The 10,289-nt window shown below is 40.6% G+C and overlaps 2 protein-coding genes across 5 annotated transcripts; both read right to left on the reverse strand.

Annotated features, from left to right (window-relative positions):
- Positions 1-301: 301 nt before the first annotated feature.
- tktb (transketolase b) lies at positions 302-7,817 on the reverse strand. Its single transcript, XM_004070488.4, has 15 exons — positions 7,764-7,817; positions 7,171-7,426; positions 5,393-5,510; positions 5,193-5,306; positions 5,021-5,118; positions 4,043-4,234; positions 3,634-3,761; positions 3,352-3,548; positions 3,113-3,277; positions 2,755-2,911; positions 1,991-2,121; positions 1,827-1,910; positions 1,629-1,725; positions 1,422-1,541; positions 302-909 (listed from the first exon to the last, which is right to left on the reverse strand). Exons 2-15 carry the CDS (start codon positions 7,275-7,277, stop codon positions 737-739), a joined length of 1,881 nt encoding a protein of 626 aa, XP_004070536.1. The 5' UTR covers positions 7,278-7,426; positions 7,764-7,817; the 3' UTR covers positions 302-736.
- A 148-nt stretch (positions 7,818-7,965) lies between these two features.
- On the reverse strand, positions 7,966-10,268 carry lrrc23 (leucine rich repeat containing 23). 4 transcript variants are annotated; one of them, XM_078950597.1, is made up of 8 exons: positions 9,958-10,268; positions 9,684-9,793; positions 9,481-9,601; positions 9,128-9,269; positions 8,816-8,946; positions 8,523-8,659; positions 8,257-8,438; positions 7,966-8,140 (listed from the first exon to the last, which is right to left on the reverse strand). In XM_078950597.1, the coding sequence occupies exons 1-8, from the start codon at positions 10,030-10,032 to the stop codon at positions 8,115-8,117; spliced, it is 924 nt and encodes a 307-aa protein (XP_078806723.1). In that variant the 5' UTR covers positions 10,033-10,268; the 3' UTR covers positions 7,966-8,114. The 4 variants fall into 4 exon arrangements, with proteins under 4 accessions (XP_078806723.1, XP_023812403.1, XP_023812404.1 ...); XM_023956635.2 differs by having other exon boundaries at positions 8,234-8,438; positions 9,958-10,249; XM_023956636.2 differs by lacking the exon at positions 9,684-9,793 and having other exon boundaries at positions 8,234-8,438; positions 9,958-10,255.
- Between the last annotated feature and the right edge of the window lie 21 nt (positions 10,269-10,289).

A 10,289-nucleotide genomic window follows, 5' to 3' on the forward strand; every position in this document is an offset into this window, starting at 1 on the left:
GCCCCTGCGAGGTGAACAGTCATATGTCCAAAGGTGATATATTTAACTGTTGACAGGAACGTGCAATTAACCGCTGAGCACATTCAACACACGCTGAAACCTCAGCCTGACAGCATTCGAATCCAGAGTCTAGGATTTTCCAAACACGTCTGACATTCTTGATTTTTCTGTCGGAATGTTAAGGGGGGAAAAAAAAAAAAGTTTTTTCAGGAAATTTCCCATGAATTGATGGAGTTTATTTGGACCACAGCAACCATCTGTGAGCAACAGCTCTACATTTAAAGACCACCAAGACGACAAATATCACCAAACTTGTTTTTTTATTCAGCACGTCACACAGCAACACAATGACTCTGGACACAAATGGAAATGTAAAACGGTTGGTTCGGTTTAAGCTGACCCTAAATGTTTTTCATCAGTTTTCTAGGAATGACAGGGAAGTGCTGGGAAAAGAAAAATGGAAAAGAAGGAATGTTGCAGACAGGGTGGCCTTTAAGTTTACTTAAGATAAAAGTTGAACTGTAATCCAGTGATGCTATAGTGCACACCTCCAGCAAAACTGGATGTTAGCATTTTAAAACAAAACTTAAAGAAGTGCAATCACCTCGGCAAAAGTAAAACTGGGTTAGTACACTACAGGTTTACGGTCACTGGGTGGCAGCGTAGAGGTGAGCGGGTATCGGGATTGTGAAAGGGTCATTTGCAGGGGAACTGGAATGAAAGCATGAAGGGGTCTTTAGTTTGCGAAGGTCTGGCGGACGGCGGCGACGATGTGTTTGGCGCTGATCCCAAATATGTCCAAGAGCTCTTGGGGCTTTCCACTGCGGGGAAGGCCTGTCACTGCCAGACGGGTCACAACAATTCCAGGCTCCTGACCCACTGCAGATAAGACTGCTTCACCCAGACCACCTTAAAAACAAAAAAACACAGAGGACACACTGACTTCCATGTGACAGTTTTGGCATCGTCAGCCATTTAGCTCAATTTAAAAATGAAAATATACAAAGAGTTTGCTGGTTTTCATGAAATCTACATAAGTAAATTACCCTATTTGAACTACTCAATGCCGTTCAACAGCAGTGTTTGTCAAACCGATTTTGTTCATGCATTTAACTTTGAACAGCTTTTGAAACTGTAATGTTGAGGCTAAAAGACTTTTTTTATAAAGTTCAAAGGAGACTTGAGATGAAGCCAAGATTGCAGGTGAAAGCTAGTAAAACAGGTGTGTAGGAAACCCTCCCGCAGTGAACCACAAAGACTACATCTGCTTACAACCTCATCTTTAAATGCTATTTATTTTACTTACAATTCATCAAAATGAACAAGGAAAAGGTGCATTCATTTTAAGGGTTGCAAACATCACAATAACATTCTATCATGATATTTTCAGTGATTAGAAACCGTAAAGCGCATAGGCCTACCCTCCTTGTAGTGATCCTCCACAGTGATGATCTGTCCGCCGGTGGCTCTGGCGCTGGCCAGAACAGTAGCTGCATCCAGGGGTTTGATGGTGAAGGGGTCAATCACACGGATGCTTTTTCCTATAGGAGAAAGAATCAAATGTAAACATGAATAAAGGAAATGTCCTCCACTCACACTACTACCAGCAGGGGGCAGTGCAGGCATACCTTCTTTCTTGAGCATCTCGGCAGCAGTCAGAGCTTCATGCAGAGTCACACCTGCACCAATGACAGTCGCCACGTCATTGTCAGACTGAAGCACCACCTATGGAATTAACAGAACAGTTCATAGCATATACTGGAACTCTACAGTCTTTACCAATAAAAGCATAACTTGAGAGAAAACAACAGTTGAACAGTTGTTACCTTGGCTTCTCCCACTTCAAACTTCTCATCTGGAGAGTAGATGATGGGAGTATCTGGTCTGCTGGTTCGAATAAAACAAATTCCCTGACGGTAGAGAAAGATGCACGTTACTTCATGACTTCTGTTGCAACATTTACTGGTTCCGCACAAGGCTGGTGCCTAACCTTTGTGTTGGCTGCCAGTTCAACGGCCTTCTCGGTTGACACGCCATCACAGGGATAAAAGACTGTGCACGATGGTATGGCGCGGAAAATGGCCAAGTCCTCCAGAGCCATCTGTGATGGGCCGTCCTCACCTGGAGGCACAATGACAAGCTGGGTTCCCTCTCTAATAGTCTACGGTTACTTCTAACATTATTTATTAGGGAACAGCCAAACAAACATTTTTCTCTCCCTTCTTTTGGACTAAATTGTGATTTTCATACTTCTTTTACACTCTTTATTTTTTTAAACAAACTTTACTATGAAGTTTCTGTAAAATGTTGGAATACTAAAAACAATCAGCAATGGCCCAATCCGAATAGTAGGGACATTTGGAAGGGTAAGCCTGTCCCAAATAGTTTCTTTTAGGGGCTAATAACCCTTGTGGCGGAGGGATGCCGACCCCTCTGCCGAGAGGGGATTCCGCATGTGCTGTGAAGGAGAAGCGCTTTTCTTCATGTGGTCGTGCTCTGATGCACTAAAGTTTACATTTAAAAGTAATGACTTTTTGTTTTAGCATGACCCTTTTAAAGTTATAAAATAAAACCGATGTTATGCACTTTCCAAGCCCCGACAGCTCCGCGCTAATGTAGCTGACCGGCAACTATTGATGATGTCCTCCAGTGGGAGTAACGTCCCAATTCGAATACACTATTTTTCCATAACTAACTAAATGTAAGGATTCGACCAATGTGTCCACTCAGTGTGGTGAAGAAGGGAAATTTTACCAATGGAGACTCCGCAGTGAGACCCCACCAGGTTGACATTGGTCTGAGAAATGGCTCCCATACGGATCTGATCATAGGCTCTGGAGAAGAACGCTGCAAAGGTGCTGGCAAATGCAACAGTGCGATCACGCGTAGCACAGCCGATAGCAACTCCTACCTGTAATGGAGACCGTATACAGTTCTATAGGTTAGAGTGGGAACAACAGAAGTAAAGCAGCCGGCTCAGTCTAGAGACTTAACTGTCACAAGTAAAAAAGGAAGCTGGAGACTCCAAAGCAGTTCAATGAACAGTGCCAGGTTGGATCAGATTCTGGCTGTTGACAGTGATGGGTAGGAGGCCAAGCACCGCGATGCTTACCATGTTCTGTTCAGCAATGAAACATTCGATGTAACGGTCAGGAAACTTCTTCTTAAAGAGCTCAGAGAAGGTGGAGTTCTTGGTGTCTCCATCGAGGGCGACCACTCTCTGGCTTGCCTGACCCAGTTTGGCCAGTGCATCGCCATATGCTCGCCTTGTTGCCACCTAGTACAAAACAGACATGTTAGTGAAATAAAATAAATAACATTTGTAGGACTACTTTTGTGATATAACTGCACCTTGTCTCCTTTTTTGTAAGAAGGGACAGACGGCATGACGATGGTGCTGAGGTCTGCAGGAGCTGCATCGTTATTGGGCGGTTTAGGACTAAGAGTCTTGTTGGGGACCTGGATTTGGGACTGGAGGTCCTTCAGGACATCATCCAACTTGTCTTTGGGAATGGGCTTTCCGTGCCAGTTTTCTTTGTCCTCAATGTCTAAAGACACAGACTGGAATTGTATAAATCCGATAAAACGTGAAGATATGAAAGTAACTGATGGTAAAATTATGTTTGGACTCACTTTTTAATCCTTTGCCTTTCAAAGTCCTAGCAACAATACAGGTGGGTTTATCTTTGACCTGCTGAGCTTGCCAGAAAGCTTTGCACAGCTCTTCTACATCGTGTCCCTCCACGACGTACGTGTTCCACCTGATGAATGAAGATGAATCAGATCACCTATTAATACAAAGTCTAAAGAAAAAAACGGACAAAGACCATCACGGTTAAGCTAAAGGAAAGGGATGTTAAGCACAACAGCCGCTAGAGCCTTTTGAGCATGATTCCAATATTGACCCCATTGATCTAAAATTCAATTAAAACTTTGGAAGACTCTTCCCAAATCCTACAATAAGTGATGATGTCATCAATAAAATCATTTTTTCATGTGGCTTCAACAGTGCAGAGGTGGAAGATGACGACATGTTACCGACCCGAAGGCCTCGCAGCGCTTGCGGTACGTCTCCATGTCATGCTGCAGAGGGGCAGGCTCGCTCTGTCCCAGTCGGTTAATGTCCAGGATCGCCACCAGGTTATCCAGCTTGTAGTAGGAGGCAAAGGCCATGGCCTCCCACACGGAGCCTTCTGAGCACTCCCCATCGCCCAGCATGCAGTACACACGGTAACTGCAGTGCAGAAAAAGACAGCTGATGAGCCATGAAGGCTTTATCCTCATCGATAGAATATGTGTATCGCAAAAGACTGCAAGAAATGGTTACTTTTAGTGTTTATACACATGCCAAAACAATCTCATGGCAGCTTGAAGCCCTTCACTCATTTGACCAATCGGATGGACCCCTTTCCATCGCTAACCAATGGACTCCTTTTATGTTAGATACCCACCTCCTATGTAGACCTGGGTCAATCGGAGTTTCCTTTAAGTTGATTTGACTTTTAGTTAAACAAAACGGTTGCCGTGAAATGGAAATGATGCATTAGCTATTTTTTTTTTGCCATTTGTTCATGTATCCCAAGTCATATTATCATAATATTGATCAATAATATTCCTCATACCATGCAGCCTGAGTGTGGAGTCTAAGGAAATGAAAGTGAAGATGCAGGTCTGGAGAATTGTTAGGTCACAAATGTTTAATTAAGGAACAAAACCACTTCTTATAATAGCCACAAAAGATTTACACTGACAGAAAACTAAAAGCAGTTTGTTCTGGTATTATACATCTCAAAAGTGCAGCCTTAGATTATCAGAACAATGATACTGTTGAATGAGCTCATTTAAAGAAATGTTTAGAGGTCGGATAACACCTCTGCACAGTGCTCCAAACCAAATATACACCTCAAAGAATCAAAAATGTCTCAATCAAACTTTTGCACATAGGTTTGGGATGTGAAATATGTTGGGAAAACTGGATGACGGCCCTGAAAACCCCAGAACATTCAAACAAACAACTAACCTTGATTTGTCAAAGTATTTGCCAGTGTAGGCCATTCCACACGCAGCACTAAGACCCTGTCCGAGGGACCCGGTTGCCACGTCAACAAACTCCAGTTTCTGTGTGAAAATGCCATGAATTATACGAGGAAGCCATCACAAATGAAAGCGGACAGCAGAAAGATCAAACTTACAGGGGTGGGGTGTCCCTCCAGGTCACTGTCAATCTTGCGCAGGTTAACCAGATCAGACTCTTTGACAAAACCTGCTTCTGCCCAGACAGCATACAGGATGGGCGCAGCGTGACCCTAACAGAAGTAAAAAAAAGAGCTTCAGGTCAGCTGCATGACAAGTATTTATAAAAAATGACGAAAAAAAACGAATTTTTCAAAACCTTGGAGAGAACAAAGCGGTCATTGCACTGGTTACGAGGATCGTCTGCTTTGTAGCGCATGGCGTGGAAGAAGAGCACAGACATAAGCTCTGCTGCACTGCAGCATGATGTTGGATGCCTGTGCAAAAAAATAAAATAAAGACAAAAAGACCATAAGTAACGGCTGAGAAAAAAACATTGGTACATTAGTAAAAAAAAAAAAAAGAGGAAAAAAAACATGCAAATACATGCCATAATGCATTGAAAACCTTTAAACGCTGCAATAAAACCTCTCGCTGTTCATCAAAAGCTTTTATTTTGCTGAACTGTTAGAGATTCAAGGTGACCAAGACAGTTTGACAAAGGACTACATCAGATAAAACTTTTGAAAAAGATTTCTTCTCTTTTGGGATTAGAAATATCACTTAGTATCAATAACTTGTTAATGTGTCGTACAATCACTTCAAGTTTCAACACTGGAAACAGAAAATCAGTCTTGTGAAAATGTTAGTTGCTGCATAAGTGATGTAACAAACACTTTAAGAAACCTTACTTCACCATTTCACGCTTCCCTCTGAGGTTAAATTACAAATAGCAGCATTTCAACCATGCTGGGAGGACATACGGTTACTATGCACACATTCGTCACAGTTTGTTTGCTTTTTCTTTCTACTTTTGACCAAAACCCTAGTTTACCACTACTTCTTCTGTGGAGGGATAAATTCCTGCAAAACAAAAATAAAGTTAATTCAGTCAATGAAAAAAAAGGGAGGTACAGGTGTAAGACACTGTTCTGCATTCCTCACAGATTCAGGAACAAAGGGTTGTGTATTTGCCGTCAAAACCATGTCACAACAGGTGTTTGACTTCCCAGACTTTCACAATACATTTACCCAATTTCCTTGTAAGAAAACATGAGGAAGTGATTAAAAAAAAAAGAAAAGTTGATTGAAAGCTTTGTTTCCTCTATTTGCCTCTCTAGAAAATCCATTTGAGTCCAATTGCAATCAACAGAAAACTGTTTCATTGATCATGAATGGAGTCAATCACAGGGTCAGAGTTTGCATGTCCTGGCTTATTGCAGGAGTTTGCTGATGAATGGGGTCGATAACTAGCAGCGTGTCTTCTGGCTGGACTTTCATTTCTGAACGTGCCGACAGGCAGTCGAGCAAAATCCACGTGAAAGCTCTGAAGGACAACCGGCATAAAAAAGCACTTCTATAAAATGAAGATTTCCGTTTGGACTTGGATCCATCTATAAACTCAAGTGGTTTATTATGAAAACACGATGTTTGAGTTGGTTTTTGACGCTGATCGGAAAACCCGATAAGGCTAAAGTCGGAGATAAAACAATGGCACAAGTGCTCGTTTTTAAACTTGACACATTGAACATTACATACATTTTAGAACAATAAAAAATAATTTAAAAACAAATAATCACAGCTGTAGAATCTACCGTGTTGTACTAACCACGGGACTCACCACAAGCATGTGATCTATTTGCTAATAAATAGCAATGGCGACTCGAAATGTCAGTATCATGCCTTCTATAGGTTTTTTATTGTCTGCATAGTAAAAAAATGTTAGCTGCATTGAGTTGAAATGTACGGCAAGTAAAAGCAGACAAACTGCATTCATTGAAACTTCACGCTAGCTTCTGCGAAGTTGCGCCGCGTGAAACTAATCCACCGCACGTGCAAACAGGCCCTCGCAGTTAAACGCCTTTACTCGGTAGTCACTTTTTCTTTCAAACGCAATACTTCATTAAACTCCAGAATTATTATTTTAAAAAAACTTACCCAGAGTTAGAGGCGCATGTTGCCTTAATGGAGTTGATCCGTAGCTTGTTAGCGACGTCTTTCAGCCCCTGCAGGGTCTTCTCGTCGGGCTTGTGATAGTTAGCCATGTTTATTTGGACTTGAAAGGGACGTTAATGAAAGTGAATTTAATGTGAGTTGTTTTAACTGCAGTGCGTCTCGGGTGTCGTGGGTTCAGTGCTACTCCACGCCGATGCTAGCTGCCCCAATGCGAGCCTGAGAGGAGGGGAGGGGACGACTGAAGGGGAGGGAGCAGAAAAAGGCAATCCTATTACGTCAAATCGCGCTTTATTTGAGAGGCTGTTACTTAACTCCTTAACTGTTCATCTTCAAAGACGTATTTAAAGTTTTATCGTTAAATTTCATGTTAGGAAATCTCAATAAATTCCACAGATAACAATAAGACCGGTGACAGATATACCATATGTACACAAATGCATCACGGTGCAGCGTGAAAATGTTATTGAAAACTGTCAAAACTGCAACAAATTAAACATATATATTATAATATAGCTGACATCCATTAAACAGTTAATTAGAACATGCAGGTTATGCATTAATAATGTTTCACATACGTTTTTTTTATGTTACTGTCCCTTTAAGGTCGCAGGTGGACGTCAGCCAACTAGGAAGTGCGGTCAGATTTTGCCCTCTCATTCTTACTCAGGGAAAAATGTATGACAATGCATGGATTATAAACCAGCCCCACCTTTAATCCTGCAACTACATGTTGTGTATGTGATTGTTCTTGTTAAGACAAAAAAAAAAAAAAAACACTTCACAAGGCAATTTTTTTATTGTAACAATTTGGAAAGAAAGCTTTTCTAAAATCAAACTTGATGTGCAATCACGATCATCATCTCTTGAAAGACCTGCTTTTTATGCCCAGCACTTCCTCTCACAAAGATCTTATGAAATCTTATGGCTCAGGTACTTCCTCTTCCTCGAGTTCCTGAAAAGATAGAAATGTCCTTTTTTTAAAAAAAAAAAAAAAAAAGGCCAGAATATGTGATCTGATCACACCACAAAAATATTAAGCATTTACTCTGATTCTCATCTGATTGTCACCCCTCTCCGCAGGTGTCACAGGCTCCTTGTCGAGTCTTTTCAGCTGCGGTAAAAGTGTCAACACATTGGGGCGATAGTCTGCTGTTGCCACCAGCGGGTTCTCAGAAAGAACCAATGCTTGCAGGCTTTTTGCCACAAGGCCAATGCTTTGCAAAGCTTTTTCCTCTGCAATTAAATTGCCTCTAAAAGATGGAAACAAACAGAAAATATGAACTCTTAGAATTTTTGTAGGTACCACAATGGGTCTCTCACCTTCTTACACATACCTGACATTTAGATACTGAAGACACTTCATGTTGGGACTGAGGCCTTCTAGAGTTTCTAATTTATTATCTCGAATATGAAGGATGGCGAGAGACTCTAACTTGTCTAGACCTTCAAGATGCTTGATCCCATTATCAGCCTATGAAAAAGGGGAAAAAAAGGTAATAGCAATTCTAATCAATATTTTGATATATTGTTGTAAGGAATAGTGGTACGGTATTGGAAGAGCATAATTTTAGTGATAAGAACTTTCACAGATATTAGTCATTTTAATAAAATAACAGCTTTTATGTACCAGATATAATCGTTGCAGATTTGGAAGGTTGAGGCCATCAGTGGTTTCCAAATGGTTTCCTCTCAGCTCCAGAGTAAGCAGATTTCCAAAGCAGCTAGTTTGAAAACAATGCAGCGACTGAATTTTGTTTCCTGAAAAAGAGGTCACTGTGTCACTTAAAATCTATACTAGGCTTTAAATGTTTAATATTTCCAAAAATGTGAGATAGAAAGTATTTTACATCGTAAATATAATTTTAAAATATATATATATATATATATAATTTTAAAAATTAGATTATTTTAAATTTTGGAATACAGATTAATCAATAACCTGTAAGATTGAGGCTCTCCAGGGCGGGCCCAACCAGGCCATCGGCATCATTTAACTGATTTGCTGCCATATTTAGCCTTTGCAGATAGATCAGCTCAGCAAACGGTTGTCCTCGGAAGCTCGCCACATCATTTTTGTCAACCTGCAGTTTGTCGATCATTAAGAATGTACAGACAACCCATTATAACTATTGGTGCTGTTTGAAGGACCATTTTAAAACCAGAGGCTCACCACTAAATCCTTTTACCTCTCAATCATAGAGGAAATTAGAAACAATTCAGCAATTAATGTCATTTCAAATGAATGAATCTGCCACAGAAATGATCAAGACAAATCTAAATAAAGTAGGCTACCTTCAGCCACAGGAGCTGCTTTAGGGAGGCCAGAGGAGAAAGATCAGTAAGGCTGTTGTTGGATAAATCCAATAAACGTATGTGAATGTAGCCGCTGATCGCAGCTAGATCATTTAATTTCCTGTGAAGTAGGTAGTAAAGAAAAATCCATTAGAAGCTGATTGGGTTAGTCAGTCCAGTTAAAATGTGTTTTGTCTGCTTACATGTTATTGAGGTTTAATTTAATAAAAGCATGTCCAAGTCTGTCTACTGTCCTGCACAATAATGAAAGTCCCTCTTTTATTATGTCTTTGGTCAATGTGTGTGCTTGAGCCTTTAAAAAAACAAAACAAAAAAGCTTTATTTTAATGAACAGAAGTTTTGAAATTCATTTCAGTAGCTGTCAATGCATTACTGTAGTTTACGAATGAACTTTTTTTTCCTCAGTTTCTGTAAAAATCAATGTGTGTTTTTTTTTTTTAACGGATTTTTGTGTACCTTATCGCCTTCTCCTTTCGCATTAGTTGTTTCCTCCTCATCTTCCAAGTCCGACAGTAGAATTTCTTCCTCCATAGCGGGATTGAACCGACTTTAAGCTAGCCAACAGGCTTCCAGCATTCGGTACGACGATAAGCAATAGTGCAGTTTTACGCGGAAATGAGTGGAAACACGAGCAATTCAAAGGCTCTATTTTCCGATAATATTTAACAAGGATTATGGTTAATTTGGGTATGGATGGTACGAGCTACACCGAACATACCAAATTCTAATAGCGTTACCATGGAAACTCCACAGCAACAACTAACCCCAACTTCGGGTAGGGCCAAACT

Source organism: Oryzias latipes, chromosome 7 (assembly GCF_053564925.1).
Source record: "Oryzias latipes strain Hd-rR chromosome 7, Olatipes_Hd-rR_3.1".
Taxonomy (NCBI): Eukaryota; Metazoa; Chordata; class Actinopteri; order Beloniformes; family Adrianichthyidae; genus Oryzias; species Oryzias latipes.

Excerpts from the sequence above, each read along its gene's own strand:
- tktb (XM_004070488.4), bottom strand. The coding sequence starts at position 7,277 with ATGGCTAACTATCACAAGCCCGACGAGAAGACCCTGCAGGGGCTGAAA. Across the intron at positions 4,235-5,020 it reads AAATACTTTGACAAATCAAG|TTACCGTGTGTACTGCATGC; the intron begins GTTAGTTGTTTG and ends TCTGCACTGCAG. Across the intron at positions 2,912-3,112 it reads TCATTGCTGAACAGAACATG|GTAGGAGTTGCTATCGGCTG; the intron begins GTAAGCATCGCG and ends TCTCCATTACAG.
- lrrc23 (XM_023956635.2), bottom strand. The coding sequence starts at position 10,032 with ATGGAGGAAGAAATTCTACTGTCGGACTTGGAAGATGAGGAGGAAACA. Across the intron at positions 9,794-9,957 it reads CGAAAGGAGAAGGCGATAAG|GCTCAAGCACACACATTGAC; the intron begins GTACACAAAAAT and ends GTTTTTTTAAAG. Across the intron at positions 8,947-9,127 it reads GGAGAGCCTCAATCTTACAG|GAAACAAAATTCAGTCGCTG; the intron begins GTTATTGATTAA and ends CCTCTTTTTCAG.